This window comes from Capsicum annuum, chromosome 11 (genome assembly GCF_002878395.1).
Source record: "Capsicum annuum cultivar UCD-10X-F1 chromosome 11, UCD10Xv1.1, whole genome shotgun sequence".
NCBI classification, from domain to species: domain Eukaryota; kingdom Viridiplantae; phylum Streptophyta; class Magnoliopsida; order Solanales; family Solanaceae; genus Capsicum; species Capsicum annuum.
The window spans coordinates 168511841-168537207 of NC_061121.1; the positions used below are offsets into that span (position 1 = coordinate 168511841).

General features: G+C 39.4%; 1 protein-coding gene across 6 annotated transcripts in view; it reads left to right on the forward strand.

Moving 5' to 3' along the window:
- Window positions 1-14314, forward strand: part of LOC107847442 (5'-3' exoribonuclease) — a 43728-nt gene extending 29414 nt beyond the window's left edge. The window contains exons 1-7 of one of the 6 annotated variants that reach the window (XM_047399072.1): window positions 8433-8666; window positions 9170-9270; window positions 9369-9422; window positions 11867-11991; window positions 12214-12528; window positions 12621-12790; window positions 13623-14314. In XM_047399072.1, the coding sequence (XP_047255028.1) occupies window positions 9381-9422; window positions 11867-11991; window positions 12214-12528; window positions 12621-12790; window positions 13623-14008 (1038 nt within the window). In that variant the 5' untranslated portion in view covers window positions 8433-8666; window positions 9170-9270; window positions 9369-9380 and the 3' untranslated portion in view covers window positions 14009-14314. Of the gene's footprint in view, window positions 1-8432; window positions 8667-9169; window positions 9271-9368; window positions 9423-11866; window positions 11992-12213; window positions 12529-12620; window positions 12791-13622 lie in introns of those variants that run through there. The other 5 variants (XM_016691686.2, XM_016691681.2, XM_016691682.2 and 2 more) reach the window with 5 other exon arrangements.
- The last annotated feature ends 11053 nt before the right edge of the window (window positions 14315-25367 follow it).

Here is a 25367-nt window from a genome sequence, read left to right on the forward strand (position 1 = left end):
CTTAGAAAAGACATATTGAAGGCTCTTATGATCTGTGAATACATCTATATGAACACCGTACAAGTAATGCCTCCAAATCTTTAAGGCAAAAACTACGACTGCTAACTCAAGATCATGAGACAGATAATTCTTCTCATGGGGCTTAAGTTGTCTGGAGGCGTAGGCTATGACCTTACCATGCTGCATGAGGACACAACCCAAACCCACTCTAGATGCATCACAGTACACCACGAACCCATCTGAACCATCTGGAAGAGCTAAAACTGAGGCTGAGGTGAGTCGAGTCTTCAACTCCTGAAAACTCTTCTCGCAAGGATCTGACCACTGAAACTTGACTTTCTTCTAAGTCAATGTGGACATAGGGGATGCAATAGAAGAAAATCCCTCAACAAATTGTCCGTAATAGCCAGCCAAACCCAAGAAACTCCTAGTATCTGATGGAGATACAGGGCGAGGCCAGTTTCTTACTGCTTCGGTCTTTTGAGGATCAACTCTAATGCTATCACTGAAAACGATATGACCAAGGTATGCTATTGACCTTAGTCAAAATTTGCACTTACTGAATTTGGCGAACAACTGATGATTTTTGAGAGTCTGCAATACTATTCTAAGATGGTCTGCATGATCTTGCTCGCTACGGGAATAGACAAGAATATCATCTTTGAAAACTATGACGAACATGTCCAAGTACTGCTTGACCACACGGTTCATTAATTCCATGAAGGCTGCTAGGGCATTGGTAAGACCAAATGACATGACTAAGAATTCGAAGTGACTATACTGAGTACGGAAAGCTGTTTTCGGAATATCACATTCTGACTCTGAGCTGATGATAGCCTGATCTGAGGTCTATCTTGGAGAAGTAACTGGCACCCTAAAGTTGGTCAAACAAGTCATCTATTCTGGGAAGTGGATACTTGTTCTTGACCGTGACTTTATTGAGTTGACAGTAGTCTATACACATTCTAAGAGAACCGTCTTTCTTCCGCACGAATAAGACTGGTGCATCCTACGGGGACACACTGGGTCTGATGAATCCCTTGTTTAGGAGATCCTTTAATTGTTCCTTCAATTCTCTGAGTTCTGCTGGTGCCATTCTGTATGGCGGAATAGATATAGACTAAGTATCTGGAAGAAGATCAATGTCGAAGTCTATTTCCCTTTTGGGAGGAATTCCTGGAAGATCTTCGAGAAAGACATCTGAATATTCATTCACTACTGGAACTGATTCGAGACTAGGAGTTTCAGAACTAGTGTCCTTAACTAGAACAAGATGATAGACACATCCCTTAGATATCATTTTCTGTGCCCGAAGGTAGGAAACAAGTTGACCTCTGAACGCTGAAGTACTACCCCTCCACTCTAGGACAGGTTCATTCGGAAACTGAAATTGGACCACTCTGTTTCTGCAGTTGACTATGGCATAACAGGAATGAAGCCAATCCATGTCGAGAATGACGTCAAAATCAGTCATCATCCCTAATTCGACTAAGTCTGCTGATGTGACTTTCTGAAATATCATAACTAACAATTCCTGTATACCCGCCGGGCTATGATGGTTTTACCCACTGGGGTAGAGACTGAGAAGGGCTCTGCTAGAATTTCGGGACTGACTTCGAAATCGACTGTTATATAAGGAGTAACAAAAGACAAAGAAGCTCCTGGATCTAGCAAAGCGTAAACATACAAGTGAAAGATCTGTAACGTACCAGTAACACATCAGGAGAATTTTCTTGATTTTGTTGGGACTGAAGAGCGTAGAGTTTGTTTGGGTGCTGCCCACTGGTTGCGTTGGAAGTGGCACCCTGCTGATTCGGGCGACCGGACTGAACTGAGGAACGGTTCTGGTGACCCTGAAATCCTGACTAGGGACAATCTCTAACTCTGTGGCCGGGCTTGCCACATCTGAAATACACATCACTGCCAGCTCTGCAAATACCCTTGTGGTTTGTACCACAAGTCTGGCAAAGAGGATTGGTTCGGGCACTGCTAACACTGCCCTGAGACTTAGAGCCTGAAGCTCTATCTTTGTTACCATCCCTGAACTTAGGAACGAGCAGTGGCTGAGGAAGGAGCTGGAACGGATGACTTTGGGCAAAACTGAGAACGACTTTCACCCTCTTGACTTAGGCTGAGCAAAGTTGAAACTACCTGTCCTTGCTCTCTTATTCTGATTCTCTCTCATCTTAATCTTCTGCTATTCTATCTGTTGAGCATGGATCATAAGCTTGCTATGTCCATCTCACTAATCAGTATTGTGGATCTGCACTCATTGACCACACTATCATTCACCCCAGAAACAAACGTACTCATTTTAGCCCTGATGTCTGCCACTACATGAGGAGCATATCTAGCTAATTGAGTAAACTTAAGAGAATACTCTTTCACTGTCATGTTGCCCTGCCTGAGGTTGATAAACTCTAACAACTTAGCTTCTCTCAGCTCTAGGGGAAAGAATCTATCAAGAAAAGCAGTGGCAAACTCCTTCCATTTTATGGGTCTTACATCTGCACCCCTCTCTGTTTTCCACTGTTTGAACCATGTGTGAGCCACTTCCTGTAACTGATATGCAGCTAGCTCAGCACTCTCAACGGTTGACACCCCCATGATATTCGTAACCTTCTGAACCTGGTCAAGGAATCCCTGAGGGTCCTCGTCTATCTTAGACCCGAAAAAGGATAGAAGATTCATTCGGGTGAAGTCCTGAATCCTGGCTGCTGCGGTTTTCGCCACTGGGTTGGCCGGAACAACAGCTGGTCGTTCATTTTGGGTAGCAACTGAGTTAGCAAGGGTAGTGAATGCAGCTCTGAACTCTGCATGAGAAACATGTTCGTCCAAGGGATCTGCTTGGACGGGCTGAGGGGCTGACTGATTTCTGTTTCTTTTTTTGGGAGACATGTTCTGTAGAAGAAAGGAAGAAACGGATTAGACCGAGGGTTAAATTTGAGCTCATGCTCACTGGCACGACATGAATATTGAAAGAGGGGAAACTGTTCCTAAAACATCTTATAGCCTCCTGTACATAAATATGGCGCGCAACACACCCATGCCCAAGACTCTACTAGATGCGGCTTTCAGACTTCCTAGGACTCTATTGAACCTTAGGCTCTGATTCCAAGTTTGTAACGCCTCGAATCTAGTATCCGGAACGCCACACGGTGCTCATGACCCCGAAGGACCACAAGCTAACCCATGACTGATATCTGTACTGAGCACTGAATAACATACTGTATAAATGCAAAAAAAGGCTGAAAGGCCATAAGGTTCAAATATCTGATAAAACATAACATCTGGAAATACGGTATATCAATACCTAACAAAATTGAAATAATTGTTTGAACATGCTATAGTCTGAAAGCCTCTAAACTGTCTGAATGAGGAGTTGATGGGACATTTCCCCAACTAACTCCAACCGCTGAAGTAAACTAAGTACTGAAAGAATGAAATAATCAAATAATAACATCCTCGAATAATGAGGACTCACTGCTAGTCTGGCTGCTGAACATCTGATCTACTAAGGATGCTCTGGAGCTCGTACTTCTGAACCTATGGTATAAAACACCATAGCGCAAACGCGTTAGTACGATTGAATGTATTGGTATGCAAGTGAGGTAGGCTGAATGCAAAGGGTTTATATGCATGAACAAAACTAATTGGCTGAATAACATGAACATGAGAATACATGCATGAATACGTGAACTGTGACTGAGATCATGACATCACTGAATCTGAATACTGATAACATAAGTTTCGTATAACTGATATACTATTATCTGAATGACTGTGTCTGACAGTCCTACTTTCTGATGGAACTAGCTGAGTTTCGTACTGAACTGGGTGACTGATCTGACAGTCCTGAAATCTGTAGAACTATCTGAGTTCTATTACTGAGACTAAGATTGAGACTGTAACTGTGGGAAGTAGTCATCTAACCGACATGCCCTTAATAAGCTATTATAGCTGAGTTGGGGTCCAATCTATAACCCCAATTGGAAGGGTGTTAATACCGTGCCACTGGTAAGGACAAGCTGTGGGTGACCCTCATTTGACAGTGTCCCCAAAAGAGAACGGTGGGACCCTCATCTAACAGTGTTAATCCACCTCATCAACCCTTATCTGTCAGTGTTGATGTCTCAACCTATGCTGGCTATGTAGTTCTGGAACGCAAGGATTGCTTCTAAGGATCACACCCTCAACTGACAGTGTGTGCCCTCATCCTTTGGTTCACTCGGTGCTAATTCCTACTCCAATCTGAATAGACACTGAAACATGATTAACTGATCTGAATTGGACTGAGTTCAGTGAGTTCTATTGACTGACGGAATACTGCTGAGATTACTAAGCTACTGAGATTTCTGAGATTACTGTGATTTTTGAGTTTTCCTGAGTCATGGGTCTTGGGTCTGACTGAATTCTACTGAGCATGGGAGTATCTTGAAAACTGACACTGGTTCGAGGCACACAGCTAAATTGTCGTGTACAAGTACCCCAGGACTCGATAGCATGAAACTGACAAGACATGACACTTCCTGGACTCACGACCATAATCAACAATCCATAATACAATCATTGGGGAATTTCATGAGACACTTGATTATCATTGTTTGGTACATGAATAGGAATGCATATAAACATGTCATAATTTCATAGGGCTAATCTCATGAACAATCCATCAAACAATTTCAATGCATAACAATAACATGGAAGTCATTTTGAACATAAGGGTAAAGCATGAGTTCATCAATTTGGTCATAATTGAGTCCTAAAGCATGATTCTTGTTCTCTTGGGCATTTTATCAAACACATTGCATGCATAGCCTTAGGCTTAGGCATATACACTAGTTCATACATCATGGTTACTTTAATCAACTCAATTTAAAAGTTTCCAACCCACATACTAGTATAATTTCATGAAAAGTACACAAAGACTCCAACTTGGGAATCATACAACCACATCAACATAATTAAAATCAACCCACCATATGGAAAACACAATTCATGAGTTTAAAATGAGATTCTTGAGCTTCATGGGTGAAAGAAACCCATGAATCAACACTTTACATACCTGGATGGATGATTTCTTGAAGTTTGGTGGAGGAAAGCTTGAATTCTTGACTTGGGATTAAACACCTAGGGTTTCTTGTTCTTGGGGATTGATCTTTGAGAGAAACCCTAATTTGGTGTTGTGGATGAATAAAGAAGTTATCAGCTCTGGTTTGGTATAATTATGGGTTAAAACGGGTAGAAAAGACCCAAATACCCTTTTAAACACGACTTAAAATCGCTGATAGGAAGTGGCGACGGTTTGGGCGACGGTCCGTCGCTGGTTCGACGGTCCGTCGGTCCATCCCGTCGTAGTTGGCTAGAACCTGAACTTTCTGCCTCATCTGCTCCGGTTTGGGCGATGGTCCGTCGCTAGCTTGACGGTCCGTCGGTCCTAACCGTTGCACTTGACCAGAAGTCGGGCTTGGGCGACGGTCCGTCAGCCTGACCGTCGCTTCTGGGTAGTTCCGATAGTTCTTTGTAAAATGTCCATAACTTTTTACTCCGATACCGGATTTGGACGAAACTTGTATCGTTGGAAAGCTAATTTAATTTCCCACATGATAAAAAGTTGAAATTGGGGAAATTTTATCTGATTTAAACATTAATCATTTAGGAAGTCATCACTAAATCTTTTGGAGAATAGATTTGACTTAAAGAAAGTTCGGGGTATTACAACAACCAACCAAGAAAAAGGTAGGTTTGGCTTCTTTTCACATGGTAGGGAGGCACAAATGTGGGTTTATCAATTGGAACAGGAGGAACCCAATTTAACATGGGGTGTCTTAAAGAACATTGTATTGTTCGTTTTGGTCGTCCACCAATGAAAAGCAATCATTGGGGAAATTGATCAACTTGAAACAACCTAGTTCTGTTGAATATTATCAAAGGAACTTTAGAAAAGTGTTGGATCCTACATCATCTATATGTATGACCACAAGTAGATATGTTTACAACAGGGTTAGTTGATTTGTTTCGTCTCAATGTAAAAGTGCACAACCCGTCTAACCTAGTACAAACAATGAGTTTGGCGAGAGCATTTGATAAGAAGATACAAATTTCTTCTAGCACACAAAGGGCTTATAGTTTAACCTCAAACATTAGTGCAAGGGCCGTTACAGTACTAACTCTTAAGTGCTGAGGCAACTACTTCTAATCCTTTTGTGAAAAATTTGACTCGCACCGAGATGAGTGATTGACGTGCAAAAGGGTTGTACTACAATTGTGATGATCCTTACGCTAAAGGCCATCAGTGTAAAAAGTTATTTTGGCTGGAAATAGAGGATGGGGAATTTGAAGATGTAGCAACAGATAAGGGAGAGCCGAGCCTGCCATTTCACTCCATGCTATCAAAGGCAAACAACATGCAAATACTATGTAGTTGCAAGTTGTAATTGATAATAAGTTGTTAGCTTAGTGGATTCGGGTAGTGCACACAATTTTATTAGCTCAATGGCAGTCCAACGTTTAGACTTGCCTATCCAACATCAAAGAAGTCTCTATGTATCAGTGGCAAATGGTGAGAAGATCCACTTTGGTTTATTAGCTCAACGACAGTCCATTGTTTAGACTTGCCTATCCAAACATCGAAGGAATCTCTATGTATCAGTGGCAAATGGCGAGAAGATCCATTTTGGGCGTCTGCACAATAGTGCAATATTGTGTAGTTAATCATTCCTTCCATGCTGATTTATATGTGATTCCTTTGGATGCGTTTGATATTGTCCTAGGTATCAAGTGGTTGCAAACACTAGGGCCTATTCCGTGGGATTTTGCCTTATTGACTATGAGCTTTCAGGTAAAGGGGAAGCGGATCATTTTTGACATGGACAATAACAACTATATCAGCCACACCTACATCTTTTGCAGGATTCCAAGCAAGGCGAGTTCGAGAAGGTAGTGGCCGTATTCAATGACCTATTTCAAGAACCTGTAGGTCTGCTTCTATTGCGTTCCTGCGACCATCACATATGTTTACTATGAGGAACTGGTCCGGTGGTTGTTTGGCCCTATCGCTACCCTCACTTTCAGAATGATGAGATTGAGAAACAATGTGATCAATTGGTTCAACAAGACATTATTCGACAAAGTCATTCTCCATTCTCATCACCTATACTACTAGTCCGGAAACATGATGAAACATGGCGTTTTTCATGGATTATAGGGAGCTAAATGCCAAAATAGTAAAGGATAATTTCCCTATTCCAATAGTGTAGGAATTGCTAGAAGAATTGCACGAAACGCAATTTTTCTCCAACCTTGATCTTTGCTCTGGTTATCATCAAGTCCACATGGATTCTTCAGATGTTGAGAAGATGTCTTTCAGAACACATTATGTCATTTCGAGTTCCTTGTCATGCTATTCGGATTGACTAATTCTCCTTCTACCTCTCAAGCACCGATGAATGAGATATTCCGAAAGTACCTACGTCAATTTGTAGTTGTATGTTTTTGATGATATCCTTGTGTATAGCAAGAATTGGAAGGATCATTTGTCACACATGTGAATCATCTTTGAATTTTTGCAAGCTCATTGTCTTTATTTTAAAAAATGCAAATGTTCCTTTGGCGTAAATCAAGTAGCTTAACTGGGCCACATAGTCTCAAACATAGGTGTGTCATCTTATGTTAGCAGAATTGAAGCCATGGTGGATTGGCCTCAACCACAATCAACAACAATGTTGTGTGGATTCTTAGGATTGACAAAATATTACTGTAAATTCATCCAGAATTACGGTCTGATTGCTGCTCCCCTAACAAGTGTGCTTAATCGATATTCTTTTAAGTGCAATGATGATGCATTTGCTTCTTCTTGAGACTCTTAAAAAGGCATTAGTTGCTGCTCAAGTGTTACAGTTACCAAACTTTGAAGAAGAATTTGTTGTTGAGTATGATGCTTCAGGCTTTAGTTGCTGACCGACACTTGAAACTTCCGGCTTATGAGCGTTTATTGATAGGCTTGACAAAGGCAGTTCTACTTTGGAAGCCTTATCTCTTGGGTCGAGCCTTTCTAATTCAAACGGATCACTACAACCTTAAATACTTGTTAGACCAACGTCTTACTACTTCTCCTCAACAACATTGGCTTAGCAAGCTGATGAGGTTTGATTTCGGGTGGAATACAAGGATGAGCGATTGAATACTGCTTCAGATGCATTATCGTAGCAATTATCGTAGCGAGAAGAGGCGCAACATATGCTATTTTCTATTTCTCAGCTGGAAGTTTTGATATTTGAGGAATTTGGGGCAGAAGTCTTGCAGTCACCAATTCAAGCTAAAATTGAACAGGGAGAGATGGATAGCGATTGGGTGTTTCGAGATGTGCTGTTTTTCAAAGACAGGGTCTATCTCTTGCCGAACTCACCATTGGCAACTTCTATCTTGTCCAGGATACATGATAGCACACATGAAGGTGTTCAGAAGATGATGCTACTTATTTGCAAGGATTTATATTTGCAAGCTATGAAGACAACTATCAGATTACATTGCTGCCTGTTCACTTTGTCAACATAATAAGGCTGTTAATTTGAGTCCAGCAGGACTGTCACAACCTTTACAACTGCCTAATCAAATCTGGGCGGATGTCTCAATGGATTTTATAGATGGCCTGTCAAAATCAGGAGGTAAAATAGTCTTATTTGTTGTGATGTACAGGTTTTCTATGTATGCACATTTTATTTCTCTTGCTCATCCGTATTACACACATCTTCTGTAGCAATGATTTTCTTTGAAAATATTGTTCGTTTGCATGGTATACCAGAACAATTGTCAGTGATCGAGATGGCCTCTTCACTAATACGTTCTGGTAAGAATTGTTTTGTTTATGTGGGACTAAATTAAACATTTCATCGGCTTATCATCTACAATCAAACGGTCAAACGAGGTTGTTAATTGCATGATTGAAATGCATTTGCGATGCTTGGTGGATGATCATCCTACGAAATGAATAGACTGGATTCCTGGGCTGAATTTTGCTACCACACTTCCTACCATTCAACACTTTCAAGCATTCCCATTCCAAGTTGTTTTTGGCCACGAGCCTCCCCGGTTGCAATCCTGGATGGCTTGTTAATCTCGAGTTGATGTGATAGACTGAGTATTAATAGACCGAGATGTTGCCTTGCAGGATATTCGAGCTAAGCTCCAACAGGCACAACAGAAGATGAAAACAATTTATGTTTAGGACCATCGGATGTGGAATTTTCTCCAGGATCTATCTTATGTCTGGTTATGTGTCTATCATGAGCTTGCACCAAAATATTGTGGTCCTTTTGCAGTCTTGAAGCGCATCAGATCTGTTGCTTATCAGCTTGGTCTATCTGCAGGTTGCAAACTTCATGATGTGTTTCGTGTCACTTCTTAAGCTATTCAAGGGTGAGGTACTTGCAACAACAGCCCTACTCTTTCTCCACTTCAAGAGGGATGTGTGGTTCTCACCCCTTGCTCTGTGCTCCAATCACGTCTGAATCGTGGTAATTCAGTGGTGCAGCCTATCTGTAGAGGACTCTACTTGGAGACAATGCATCATTCAAATCTGTCTTTCCAGATGTCAAGCTTGAGGATAAACTTTTTCTCGAGGAAGGGAGTAATGTTATTGATGTTATTGTTGGGGAACAATATTCCAGGCGCGAGAATTAGAGAATTAATAGGACAGATAATGATTAATATTTTCTGAATTATTTTGTTGGTAGAGTAAAACTTCCCTGAGTGTCTTAGGACTCTTGTTATTTCAGTTTTATTGTACTTGTGCTATTTTTAATCTGTTAGGATTCTTGCTATTATAAACCTCTATTTACGAGAGTTGACGTTATTAATAAACCAAGTTGGATTTTATCATGTCACATAGATTTGGAACTTTCTCAAAATTCAGCAATCATAGGCATCACTGGTAAAGTTGTGTTCAAGCCTTGGAAACAGCTCTGGCAGAAATGCAAGGTAAGGCTGCGTACAGTACACCCTTGTGGTGGGGCCCTTCCCCATACATCGCGCATGGGCTGCCCTTTTTTTTATAGGCAGGTCAAGAAACAAGAACAAGGGCTTAGACCCGAGTGTTGGGCACGCCTTTCCAGTTAATCATCTAGAGACTCAATCCAAAACCTAGGATCGTAACATTAACTTATCCATTTTTGGGACAGGGGGAGATGATTGCAGTTTGATGCTTTTCGAAATGCTGGAGAAAATGAATTTGTACCTTATAAGTTACAACAACATACCTAGAGTAATCCCACTAAGTGGGGTCTGGAGAGGGTAGGGTGTACCCAGACCTAACCTCTACCTCAGAGGTAGAGCAACTATTTCCGATAGACCCTCGACTTTAAGATAAAAACAATATAGACGAGAAATACTGGAAATAAAAGAAACAATAGATAGTACTAGAAACAAAGATAAGAGTAGAAAATACTACAACGAGATGCTACTATAATCAGACTACACGAAACAACATATAGTAACAAAAATTCAAGAGCAAGAAACAAGAGTATACTACGAGAATAGACAACAACATAATACACTCGTATCGACTAGTATGTAGACAAACCTACCTACTACTCTTCTACACTAATCCATGTCCTCTACACCTTTCTATTGTCCTCGGTAAGCTGCACGACGCATTAACTGCCTAATCACCTCGCCCCAATACTTCTTCTGTCTACCTTAACCTCTCTTGAATCCATCCGTAGCTAACCTCTCACACCGCCGCATTGGGGCATCCATGCTTCTCCTCAACGTAGGCTCGAACCATCTCAACCTCGCTTTCTGCATCTTTTCCTCCACCGAAGCCACTCCCACCTTGTATCGGATGTTCTCATTTCTAATCTTATCTTTCCTTGTATACCAACACATTCATCGTAGCATCCTCATCTCTGCCACTTCCTTTTTTTTAAATGTGAGAGTGCTTGATCGATCAACATTCCACCCCATATAGTAAAACTGGTCTAATCACCACTTTGTAAAACTTGCCTCTAAGTTTTCGTGGCACCTTCTTCCACCTTGCACGAATATGGTGAGTAACATCCTTGTCAGTCTCCCCGTTTCCTTGGATAATAGACCCAAGATAAATAAAACTACCTATCTTCTGATGGCTTGTGTATCAAGCCTAACATCTGTGTCAGCTGAATACACCACATCACTGAAATTACAGTCCAATTATTCTATCTTGGTCTTGCTCAACCTGGAACCTTTAGACTCTAGATTCTGTCTCTGAACCTTTAGCTTAGTGCCAACTCTATCGCAAGTCTTATCAATCAAAATTACATCATTTACATTCAACATACACCATGACACCTCACTTTGAATTTTCCACATCAAAACATCCATTAAGGCAAATAAAAATGAATTAAGGGTTGATTCATGGTGCCAGCCCATCAAAACGGGAAAATGCTCCGAGTTTCCTCCCACTGTCAGTCCTTGGGTGTTGGCTCCATTGTACATGTTCTTAATCGACCTAGTGTACGCCACAAGTACACCTCTAGCCTCCAAGCACCTGCGTAAAGCCTCTTGGGGACTTTGTAGTAAGCCTTTTCTAAATTGATGAACACCATGTGTAAGTCCTTCCTCTCCTTTACGAAGTTACTTTGTTGAATAAGTGATCAAGTGAGGAGGTATCTAATCATTGGTAAAGATGAATTGCACCTCATTTGTAGGTGTGGGGAAAAGATCCAAAATCAGTAAACATTGAGACCTAATTCTTTTTGTATAAAATAGATCTGCTTCTGAGAGATTCTTTTTCTCACAAATAGCTGGCTAGGTTAACTGTGATTTTTTTAAATTTTTGACATGTAATTGCTTATTGAGCATCTAATTGAGTGCAACTTGCTCATAACAGGTGAAAGTTCTTTCATTGACAGATCATGATACTCTATCTGGCATCCCTGAAGCACTGGAAGCAGCTAGTAGATTTGGGATTAAAATTATCCCTGGGGTTGAAATTAGTACAATGTTTACCCAAGGGTCAGTATTGATTTGGTTTAATGTTTTATCTTTATACGGGGCAAAGATATAGAACTTAATTTTTTTGGCTCTCTCTATAAAGTACACCTATGATACCGTGTGGTCTTTCTTCAATTTTCTGTGTTTTGGTGTTTCATTACAAAATTGGCAACGTGGTTGATCCTGGAAATTTTTAAATACTGTCATTACTCAACTGCCGAAATTTAATGGTTCTCATTACAGGAGGGACTCTGCATCAGATGAACCAGTGCACATTCTTGCATACTACAGCAGTTGTGGCCCAGCTAAATTTGATCAAGTAGACAAGTACCTGAGTAGTATACGGGGTGGACGTTTCCTCCGTGCGGAGAACATGATTTTAAAACTTAACAAACTGAAGTTGCCACTTAAGTGGGAGCAGGTAGCAAAAATTGCAGGAAAGGGAGTTGCTCCAGGGAGGCTGCATGTTGCCCGTGCTATGGTTGAAGCTGGCCATGTAGAGAATCTAAGACAGGCATTTTCCCGATATCTTTACGACGGAGGACCTGCTTATGCTACGTAATTATCATGCTTTGGTTAGATTAAATTTACAACTAAGGTTATTTTTATTTCATTGAAAAGTTTGATGAAGAGTGCTTGCTGGGATACAGGGGAAGCGAGCCACTTGCAGAGGAAGCCGTCCAATTTATATGTGAGACAGGAGGTGTAGCAGTTTTGGCACATCCATGGGCATTAAAAGATCCAATTGCTGTTGTTAGAAGATTGAAAGAAGTTGGCCTACATGGTATAGAGGCCTACAGGAGTGATGGAAAAGTAGCAGGTACCAGAACTATTGCCCTAATGTTTACTACTACTTCAATGATTTTTTGTGAATATGTTACTCTTTAAATGTATACTTTGAAAAAGTACCTCATTGTAATAATCTAATTGAAATGTACCAAAAAGGGAATAATCGAAAAATTCTTGTATCAATTATGATCTCTCTAACCTTTCGCCTTCCGGTTCCTCTTCTACTGGTTGGATGTCAAGTCAGATGTGTTGATTTCATGAATTCTTCTGCTTTTGTACATATATGAAGGATTAATATTGATAGGTCCGTAATGATACCGACAAGTTCTTGAAATGTGAGGTTATGAGTTTTCTCGACTGATCGAAGAAAGAAAGTGAAATGCTTGCAATTTCCATAATTAACATGAAATAGGTAGATATATCGGCATTATTTCTCCCCATTTTCATGGTACATAGAAGTTGTATGGCAAAACTTTTTATGCTAAGTAGTTGTGTTATTTTGTCGTCTTTCATTGTACAAGTTTTAAAGGACCGTTGTTTACCTTTGACAGATACCAATCCTATGTAGAAGTCAGTTCTTGCATGTAACTTACTGCCTACTGTCTTTATTCTTTTGTGGACGTCTTGTCTCACCTCTCTCTGTGTTCACCTCAATTATGTCTCGGGGTATATGTAGCATGTGAAGAGCTGACCCTCGACTAGAACCATAAATATAGTTGAACAAATTGATAGATATATTCATTTACTCATAAGTTTGTGCCCACTACCATATAGTAATAGTGGGTGTAGTGTTACTCTCTATCCACTGGTCTAAAATCCTGGATCTGCCTCTAATTATATTCAAATCCACCTGTTATGAGCAGCATACAGTGACCTTGCAGATGCTTATGATCTGCTGAAGCTTGGGGGTTCAGATTTCCACGGAAGAGGAGGGAAGCAGGAGTCTGAGGTGGGAAGTGTGAGCCTTCCAATGCTGGCCGTGCATGAATTTCTGAAGGTGGCCCGCCCTATCTGGGTCAGAGCAATTAAGGAAATTCTGGAGAATTACATAAAATATCCCTCAGAAACGAACTTACAACTTATTATGAGTTTTGGAAAGCCAAAAGTTTGCAGGGGCATTTCTCCTGCAAGTTGTCCTGGTGATTTTATTAGCCGATGCTTATCATTGTGGTTTACAAGTGAAGAGAGACAGAATTCGGAATTTGAAGCCATCAAACTGAAGCTTGCAGCCATCTCTATCAATCAATGATAGAAACAGGTTCTGCAATGCGGCAACGAGGATATCCATTTTTGCCATAATTTTGGGACTCCATAGCTTCAGATATCTATCTTCTATCCATATTCCTGTAATTGTGGTCACAGAAGAGATGTAGCACATCTCATAGGCAAGGAAAACTGTGTTTTTCTAATCTTTTTGGCCTTTTCTTCTTCTCTTCCTTTTTTTTTTTTGGTTTGTTTTTATGTTTGTTTAAACTTATTAAAAATTACTGTTAATTAATCAATTAAATGGGGAAGTCATTCGATAAAATGAAAGGTAAAACTTCAATTTTCTAAACCTTTGTTTCCAAAGCTGCATATACGTTTTCTATCACTCATACATTTTCATTTTCCGTACTTAATTGAGAAAAAAGGTGGCCTTGCCTGCTTATAAGAGGATTGTGCCAAATAGTGTCGAGTCCAGTGCGCAAAAACCTTAGATATTGAAAGCTATATATGTTTTGAGCTTAGATTCTGTTGAGATAGAATCACGAAGGTAAAAAGCTCTCTCTACAATTTAGCTATCACCAGAAGTATGTGATAATTCATACAATCATCTGCTGAAAGTAACCGGTGTTATTTTACCACATCACCTAAAAGTAACTAGTTCTATTTTAATCCATCAAAGCTCTACCTATGAGTGTACTGTTGCCTTGCATGAATAAAGTCGTTCGAGTCTGAAGAGTAGTAGGCGACAGGGATTTTGTTATGATGCACATGAAAAACTTTGTTGTGGGTGGAGAAGTTATTTTCATAGTATTGCCGACTCATTTTATTGAACATTTATTTATGGTATCATAGGGCACAACAAATTAAGAGCATATAGTTCGCCTTCACATTTGGAGACGACCATTGATTATAGTCGCTTTGAAATTGACTGTTTTCATATATATTGTTTAGGTGAGTCAAGAGCACGCTTTACGGTCTTAATTTCGAATTAGTAGCAAGAGTTTGCAAAAGAGTAAATAAACTAAATAAACAATGCAATAAGCAAGTAAAACAGAGATTGAGAACAAGTTTAAATTATAGTGCAGTCCGTAACACTTTAACCACAAGCGAGTATTGACCGCGAGTGCTGGGTTAGCAAGCATAATAGTAAGAAGTAATAAACAACTAAAGCAATAAGATAATAGAAAATAATTAATAACAAAGCTAAAGAATTTTATTCCTTAAAGACAGAGAGGAGTGAAAATTAGATCTCCTTACAATAGGGGAGGGGGTGACTATTTATAGGGTACAGGGACTGCTTTGAATTGTCTCTGGCTATTAAGAGTGTCATTTGTAGTCCCGAGTACTATAGCCAATAGACAAAGGCCATTTGCCATTGAGCCAGTAGAGGGTGCCAACCCACTATTGCGTGACTGATGTGATTCTGTCGAAGGCTGCTTGTGCTCCAGAGGCCCCTGACACGCTGTCCTATTGTTTATCCTTTAGAGAGCAGTCGCCATTTCTGTTGGGCTTGTGCCACTTTTTTCTTGCCAGAGTGGATGTTTTCTTATCTCGTTTTGTTCTCGGGATGACACCATTGTGAGCTGATTCTAGCTATACTCGATCCAAGTCAGCTAGATTCTTACCAAATCTAACCCTACATAGATAGCCCCTCCATCTTTCGGATGCAATACTTGTTGTAGTGCAAAAAGAGAAAAGAACATGATTTTGACTGCCGCAGTTGTTCAATCTCTCACCTAATTCTTCCACGTGCCCATTCATGATCGTTGCTTTCCTGCTCAGAGGAGTTTCCCTTGTATGTTCAACTTTTGTGGTGGCTTTTTTCCCAAGTTGCTGTTTCGTATTGACTTGCTTTCATATATTCATTACCCACTGGTACTATCCCCTCTTTTACCATTTCACTTCTTTCTTCTTTCTTTATTTTATTGAGATATCCTCTTTTTTGCGTCTATTCATCCTAATCCTCTTTCTTATGACGAAACGAAAAAACCCTTTACCCAATTTGACTCATTCATGGGGGAAGAAAAAACAATCCGCCTTTTGATGTGAATCTCTTATTATTGACATATGCCCACCTTCTTTAAATTTTGGAGGATTATACTGAGCAAGTGCATGAAGATTCATTTATTGTGCCAGTATCTAAGTTTGGGTCCCTTGTAAAAGAAAGTTCAATTCCTCAAATCCTCAAAGAGTGTGGTTGGATTTAAAGGGGGGTGGGTAAAAGTCCTTGGACGAGAGCATTGTTCCCAACAACCAAGTGTATCTTTTGTCTACATATATTTTTTTAGTATCAGTTTAGGTAACCCAATTGACTAGGTAATGCCTCCTTCTGAATACTTCCAATTGTCCCTTGGCCAGTTAAATCAAGGGGTATGGAAAATCATTTTCTACCTTCGTGCCTTCGCCTATGTGCTGGGAGTAAGTTTAACCTGACACACCTTTTCTTGCTTTATTCCCTTTGCTTGCTGCATGGGGGAATAAAAGAGTTGAACCTTCGAGGAAGAAGGCGATCATAAGTAGTTTGGACGATTTCGAAGATTACAAGTGCATTGACCACTTTTAGCACCCCTAGGGACCTCCTAGGAGTCCCTACGTATTTTTCTTGGAATATCTACCTTAAGTGGTCCAAGTGACATCTCAATTTTCCCTCCTGCTTCCAATATATGTATTACTTCTTTGTTTGTCTTTCGCAACTCCTCGGTGACACCTAATCCCTAACAATTAACTCATGGATTCCATCCACATTCTTCGCCATTGGGTGGTTAGCATTATTGAATCCACCATCAAGGATGATCACACTTGGTCTATTCTGTATAATTGGTATGGATGAAAAATAATGAACCATGGTACTGGATAGTTTCTTTCGACCATATTTTTTGTTTTTTTGACGTTTGTTTGGTATTTCCTACTTCTTATTTTGTATTGTACGGGTAAAGTTGGATTCCATGATACTTTCTTCCCAAGAGGCGGATCTCAGCCTTATAGTTCGGGCCCCTGATAGTTGCCCACACCTTTCAGCTTTTATGAGCCTCGATCCCTTGCCTGATGAGTTCAACATCCTTGCTTCCGTCATTGGAGAAGGGCTCTCCAAGAATGTGGTGTCCTTCAAAAATTAAGGAAGTATGCTAAGGAGAGATTTGAGTTCCTAAGAGAAAACCTTTAGCCCTATCAAGTCTGAAAAGGGTAGGTTTTTTAACTTGATGGAAAATGACGTGATAAGAAGAGGGTCGCACAACTTATCTTCATTAGGCTATTTCTCCCTATTCCTACACCTTTGGTGATGCCCTCGGTTATCTGGGATCCTGCTCCCACTCCCACCAACAGAGGAAGTTCAAAATTCAACAGGACTGCAAATGTGTCAACTTTGCTCCCTTATGTTATCGTATAACAACTTTGGTTATACTGGGCGAACTGAGTTTTATTTGAAGTCTTGTCAGAGTAGCTAATTATCTAAATTCTATCATATCCTCAAAAGATTATCAAAAAAGAAAAAAGGCCTCTGTCGAGTGCCTAATGAACGACTCTACTAATTATGCTACGAGGGTAAGATTTTTATTTGGCCTAATGAACAACTCTACTAATTATGCTACGAGGGTAAGATTTTTATTTGATCTTTTTTTTTCTTCTTTTCTCTCCTCTTTTTCCATGCTCTTATGATTATCCATCATGTCTTTCTTTTTTTGGCCAGCATTGTGATAAACAAGGCTATTCAGTGGACAGTGACGAAAAAAGAGAAACTCTTGGCTAAATTTACCGGGCTATAGGTTCTGTAGCCATTTTTTAAGAGTAGAGAATTTCCACAAAAACTATGGTATTCGATCACTAGAAATTGAGGTGCTTGCGGTGGGTTGCATGAGGTTCAAATTGAAAGAGACAATCATCAAAGAGATGCCATTTTGCATTCAGAGCAGGTGACCGTCCTCTAACCGGAGAACAATACGCACCTTGATTAGATTGAACACCTTTTGAGGGATAGGATGAGCTTCAAGGGCACATTTGTGCCTTTTGTCTACGCCACTCCTACTCCGAAGGAGGCTCTTCTCTTTTTCTCTCATAGATGAGTAGGGTTGAGATCCGTTATTTAAAAAAACTAGTGAATTCACTAGTGGCTAAGAGAAATACTGGAAAAGAATCTCTCAAGCTTACTAGAGCATGGGATGCCTAATTCGCTCGCACCCACATCTGCTGCAAGACCTAAAAGGGCAATTTAGATTTTGAAGAGAGATCAGCTAGTTTCAAGATTTAGTTTCCTATTTTGGTAATGTAGGCGCAGAGAATGTGAAGCTTTCAATTTTGAAGGAGGAAATATCTGAGTCTAAGAGCGCCAGTAAGGGCGAGTGGTTTGTTCATTAGCTTAATTTTGTTTTTACTGTCACAGGCTCATTGTCTTGGGGAACATCCCCAATGTATATTTTTCTTAAAATTTAAAAAACCATTTGTAGTTTTTTTATTTATTTATTATTCTTTTCTTTTCCTGTTCTAGGTAACACTAAAATATGCTATTTTAGAAATAATACCTTTTAGGGTGACGAGGGGTTAATGAGACTACCTTCGTCTAGGTGAACCTTCTAATGCATGCCATCTCAATTCTGAGCAAGAATATGGTTAGGACTATTTTGTGGGACCAAGGTTAACAACCATGGGTGTGGCTTCTGTTGACCCCTTCCAAGTTGCACCCATTTACCCTTGAATAAGGGGGAGCCTTAGTTTCGGATACCAGTTTCGGATGCCCTCATAAAATTTTAAGTCAAACTTTAAAAAGGGATTCTTCTATAGAGGGGAACATCACCATTGCCAAGTCGTACCCCCATAATAATTTATTAGGTGGTCTGGCATCATTTTTACTAGCATCTTTCGCCACCTCATTGATAAGGCATTTAGCCCATTTCACACAAGGCACCCTGATTTTGGAGGATTTCTTTTAAACTTTGCAACACTGTTTTCTACCAAAATTGCTACCCTCATGATTTACCAATTGCATGATTTTGTGTTGGCTTCTTCTTCATAAGAGTTTCATGTATTCATGCTGCCTTCTTGGAGCATTTTGTGATGCCTTATGTGGTAGTGGAATTAAGATGAATTACTTTTTTCACTTCGAGAGTTTTTTCTTTTTCTGTTATGGCTTTTCCCTAGAAGTCTTCAACCTCTTTCTAATTAGTTTAACCTTTCTTTCTAAAAGTTTTACGAATTGGATCTGGCCCTATCAAAGTAGCTTCTCCTGTATCAAACCAACCACTATGAGATCTACTTCAATACCCTTTGAGAACACTTTTGTATAGTTTTATGTGCTTCACAATATATTTGATATAGGTGAACTAAATTTTGTGATTTGTTTCAGGTAAAAATGTGACTGGAAGTGAACCAAAATAACGGGGGAAACATGAGATAAGCATGATATATGATATAAAGAGAATTTAGAAGTATAAGAAGCCTTGGTCCTGCACTGCAGAGTCACCACAAAGAGCTTCCACAAGGCTCTTCCTTGCAGAGTCACCAGAAGTAGCCTCCACATGATGCAACAAGAGAGAAAAGGCTACTATCTAGTATGCATAGTGGGTATCACGCCACATGGCCAAGCGTGCACAACCTCCTCATGCCGCACACCTCTAATTCAATTGGAAATTATCTTTTAAATGAGTACACTCCTAATGGGCTTGGGATTAATTTATTCCACCTCTATAAATATCCAAACAATGACTTTTGAAGGACTATAACATATTCCTTGTAGATAAAGCATAGAGAACAAAGGATTTCATTAGGGTTACTTGTCTTTAACTCATATACTCTTTATTTTTGCATGAGCAACATCACTTTTATAATTTTATTTTAGAATATGAGTAACTAAACACCTTTGTTTTGGGGTATAGGCTAAATGCATGATTGTGTAGCAAACTTTTGATTTGGTAAAGGTCAATCTAATGTATTGGTTGTTCCTATGTTCTTACTCTTACCATTTTCATGTTTTTCCATCATTAAATACATTTACAATCTCTGTCTGAACCCATAATAAGAATCATTAAGATTGAATGAAGAGTATATAGATCAAGATATCTTCTTTTTAATAAAATAAAGAATAGATTTGCGTCTACGATAGGAATATACCTAGAATGCCTCTTTTGGTTACAAAATAAGAGGATATCATCTAAATTGGGTCATTACATCCGCACTTAATGATGTAGTTGTGAAGTCAATTTAGGTAGATGATTAGAGGCTTGGAAGACCATACTCATATTATCAACCCCATAAACCAACAACCAAATAGAAAACTAAGTCGATGAAAAGGAAATGCTATATATGATTGAATAAAATACCTTAGCCATAGAATATGTCCTTAATATTTATTACAACAACATTAATTATCTTGTTTTTTTATTACTAGTTAAAGTATCGTAAAAACAACCAACTTATTTGGTTACTCATTCACTTACTTAACTGTAATGATCCTTCAGGTCATTTTTCATATTTATGCTTATATTCACCGTTTGAGATTCTCCATAGATTCTCCAAGTCACTTATGACTTTATGGGACCGACGGTTTGGTTATCGGGTAGTTCATTTATTTTTTAGAGTCAATTCCCTATTTTGAAGTCTTTGTTGGTTCCAAATAGACACGGGGAAAAAACATAAGTGAAACGATCTCGGATGTAAATTCTGACTACGCCAGTAAATCCAAAATATCAATTTTGGTCTAGGAAGACCTTTGGTTTGGGTCCCAATGCACCCGAGCTCGTTTTGACCTATTGATCGAAAAGTTAAAAATTGGAAAGAATGAGTGTGGGACCTACATTTAATCGAAATGACCTAGGATTGAAAATTCAACTTTGCCATCACATCCAAAACATTGATTTTAGGATAAGGATACCCTTGGTTCAGGTCCCAAGGCTCCTAAACTTATTTTGGGCTATTGTGCAGATTTTATAAAAAAGGATGAAACTATAGGTTGGGACCCACTTTTTGCATAAACGATATCTGATGAAAGTTTTTATGATTCCAATTGATTTGAAATGTAGTTTACACTCAAAATTTACTATTGGATCATGTTTTTTGGATTCTGGATAGTTCTGAGGGTCAAAAACTTATTTTTGAGTTTTCTGTCATCTATTGCAACCATGATCGCGACCAGAGTATGCGATCCCGAGTAGCATGATCACAGACCGTAGGACTGTGATAATGGCATCTCTTTAGCTGTAGGGGCTATATAAGGCTCCAAGACGCGTTTGGGAAATTTTTCCTTCACCATTTAGACCTAGAAACCCCATAATGAGTGTAATAACTCAAAATTGGTCATGGGGTGACTTGGGAGCTTAGTTATCATCTTGTATCACGATTATCTTCAAGATTAAGGTAAGATTTTCTTGAATTCATGCATGAATTTCTTAGCTTGGACCCAAAACCTCAATTTAGCTTAGGGCTTGATTTTATCCCAAAGTATGCTTACTTTTCAACCATTTTTGAGGGTTATGATTCCTTATTCATGTGTGAACATTGGGTTGGTCTCAGAAACTTATTTTCTATATGTGGACCCACTTGGGGCTTTGGTGTTATTTTTGGACCCGAAGCATAATAGTACAATAGGGGTATCATTAGACTCGTATTGATAAGTAGATTATGGTTTTGATAGTCTGATGATATTTTGAGGATTGTAAAGTGAAGATGAGCATGTGGTGCATGAACTGAGGTTTTTCGGTTTGGTATTAAGGTAGGATTTGTCTACTTTTCTTCATACATGATGTGTGATATATGTTGCGTGTGAATATGGATGTTAGGCTTGATTATGAGAAGGATAACTTAGCCTTGATTGTTGATATTTTGGGATTAGATGAGGGTTTTAGACCCGTAAGATGGCATTTTTATAACCCTTTTATATCCTATTGCCTTCCCTCTTTAGTTTGGATTAGTTATAGCATGGATATGATATAATTCTATGTTTGGAATATGGTTTTACCTTTTGAAGCATGATTTTCATATTTAGCCTTATTGGGCTAGTGTGGTAGTCTTGAAATCGTAAGTTGGGTAGAGTTGACTGGAGTACCCTTGTTGCTAGTCGGAGTTGCTATCTTAGGCTTGAATATGGCTTACTTAACATCTAGAAGATGAACTAGATGCTTTAGCCCAGGTTAGGGCATAGTATGCCTAATTATAGAAATTATGGATTAGAAATGGGATCGTTCGGCCCATATAGGCCTAAGCTTGTGTTAAGTCTTTTGGACTTAGTGCGGATGTGTAATACCCCGCAAAGTTCTCTTCTAGTCTGAGCCTTAGAGCGTATCCAACAAAGCGAAAAAATTTGAGTCTAAAAGTTTCATAAGTATCTTCCCAAGTATGAAACACTTTGAGTCGTATGTAATTTCCCTAATTTCTACTTTTAGTCATGTAGAGCATTGAAAAGGCTTTCCATCAATACCAATTTCATCAAAATCCGATATCGAATGAAGAAGTTAGGGCCGTTTTACTGAACGGTCGATCTGACGGACCGCCAAGTCCTTAGTAGACCGTCAAGTGTCCCGTTAGACCAAGGCAGTGGCTTACTTTTTCGTTCATTATGTGACAGCCAAAGTGGTGGATCGTCAGAAAGTTGACGGACCGTCAAGGGGCCCATCAAATCGAGGCAGAATATCCTATTCCTGGACCCCAAGTGACGGATGATCTGGTGGACCGTCAGATTTTTGACAGACCGTCACTCCGAGGTAGAACATCCCAGTTTTAGCACTTGAGTGACGGACGACTTGGTAGATCGTCAGTCCCTCTGACGGACCGTCAGGTCGACCGTCACAGACCCCGATTGGAATTTTCTAGACAAATTTTAAAGGGGCATTTTGGTCTTTTCCACATCCTCTCCCAGCTCTATAAATACCGAGCCAAGGTCCTTCAACTTTATTTTTCTCTCTTCCACCCAAAAATTAGGGTTTCCAAAATCAAAATACTTTCTTCTCCTTTCATAAAATTCAAGAGGGATCAAGAAGGATCTAGAGAAATCAAGAACTCCTTTCAAGAGCCTTCAATAAAAGAAATTCCCAGATATGTAGGTGTTGATTCTTGGGTCCCTTTCATCTAAGAAGCTCAAGTACCCTTTTGTTTAAACTTAAGGATTTTATGCTTTGTGATATTCCATGATTTGTATGAGTTGAAGTTGATGTTACTTGTGTTGTTGAGTTTGGATTCATGATTGTTTTCAAGATTTATGGTCTTTGACCCTAGTCTGTGGAATTTATGTGATGTTGTGATGAGCCCTTCTGAATTTGGTGTCTATGTGAGGTGTTCATGACATTAGGGTGTAGAGATGGTTGAATAAGCGGAGTATGCACCCCATAGGTTGGATGAAAGGTTGAGGTGAAGCATAGAGGGGCATTATAGTATGTTAAAGGGAAAACCAAAAGTTGTGGGCTAGTCCATTCACACCTAGTGTTTGATAAAATGCCTTAGTGAGCGGAATGAGCCATAATAATAATATGGAATCCCCGAGTAGGTGTAGAACCGAACATGTCTAGTGGTTGTCGAAAGACCGTAGTGAGTAAGTTAAGACAAAATAGCGGTAAATATCCCAAGTAAGTGCTCTTTGATTTATTTTAAGTTTTCATGTATGCTAAGTGGTTAGCAAGAGATTAATGACATGATAGTGTGAAGTTTTCCCGAAATTTCATGATATCTAGATATATGTCGAGACCGATATAGGTGTGAAGTATTTGATGCAAGACTTCGTTGAATGGGGTATAATTTAATAGCATGTCTTCCTTAAGGTAGTTTGTGACGATGAATCGATATTGATGACCCTCTAAATGTTGGGAGCGATCCTTTGGTAATCACTATGGTGAATAAAGGTTTATATTTCCTAAATGATAGATGCAATACAGTAAGGTTTGTGAGGGGAAAAGTACCTTATGATTCTGAAATGCTTAGAGTGACCCCTTGGTAGTGGTGATGATGAGTAGACGTTTGTAAATCCTTGGAGGATTGAGGTGATGTTCTAATGATTGTGAAATTGAATATATGGCATCATTTCTGAGTTTCTTGTAAATATGTTTAAATGATGGTAATGATGCATGAATGCTTATGATGCTTGAATGAATGATGATGCTTTACTTCTATGTTATCGAGTCCTGGGGGTATTTATACCCGAAAATAGAGCTGTTGTCTAGAGCCCATGTCAGTTTCTCGATAATTCAAATCGATCCATGATTTTCAGAACTCAGTGAACTATAAAACTCTATATCCTCAAACAAGTGCGAAGCTTAATAAAGCTCAATAATCTCAATTATCTCTGTAATCTCTGTATCGCTAGTAATCTAGCCTCAGGCCTGTACTTAGCCCAGTCCTAATAGAACTCAAGTGATTCAATTCCAATCTCAGAAATGATTTGAATAATCTAATCAAGCTATGTATCGTCAGTCAGATACCGTGATTCGATATTATTTCTGTTAGATACGGAACCAAGTGATCTCAACGTATTTCAGCCAGATCAATTGAGAAACATGATCATGTAAATAGATTTAGCTCTATTGTTTTTATTCTAAGGGTTTAGTAAGAGTCTTTCAGTTGGGAGTAGAAACTAGCATCGAGCAAGGAAAGGGATGGCGATTCCTCTCATCAGAGAGAGAGGCCAGAGTCGTTAGTAGCAATCCCTAAACTCTAGAACTGCATAGCCAGTGCAAGATACAGGAGTCCCCATCAGTAGAGGCTGTCATCGTCAGAGAGGTTGACTATTATATTTTCTCAGGTCGACTTTCTGCGAGGGTCATGCCATCAGAGAGGCTTGACCCGAGAGTGAGTATTTACCCATGGCACGATATTGATGCCCTTCCAGCTGGGGTTATAGGTTGGACCCCACCTGTGGTAGGTCGGGGCATGTCGGTTAAGTGACTACTTCCCACAGTTGCAGTTTTAGTATTAATCTTTAGAAGTCCAGACCGTGTGGTATAGTCGTCTATCTCAGTAAGAAACTCAGATAGTTCCATTGATTCATGGACCATCACATTAGATAGGCTTTTCCTCATATATAGATGCTTACTATCATATTTAAAGATCTCCCATCAGAGAGGCTTGATCTCAGTCTCAGATCATGTTGAATATTCTTATTATCATATTTAAAGATCTCCAATCAGATAGGCTTGGTCTCCTTCTCATAATTTATTGAGTATTCTTATTGTCGAATTTGGATATAATCCTATTTTCTTATCATTGATAAAGCTTCCAAAGTTATCTGTTAGAAAAGTTGAATCTCTAATTCTGTCGGTTGAAAGTGGTAAGCTCAGAACTCAGTCTTTGATATAAGTATACTCAGATCCTCATTTATCAGTAACAGATGAGTCAGTGGTTCAGTATCTCAGTGATGGTAGTGAGTTTAGCTTGCAGTAAAGTGGTACCTAAGGTCAAGTCTCTAGAGTTGTGATGGTTATGAGTATGAT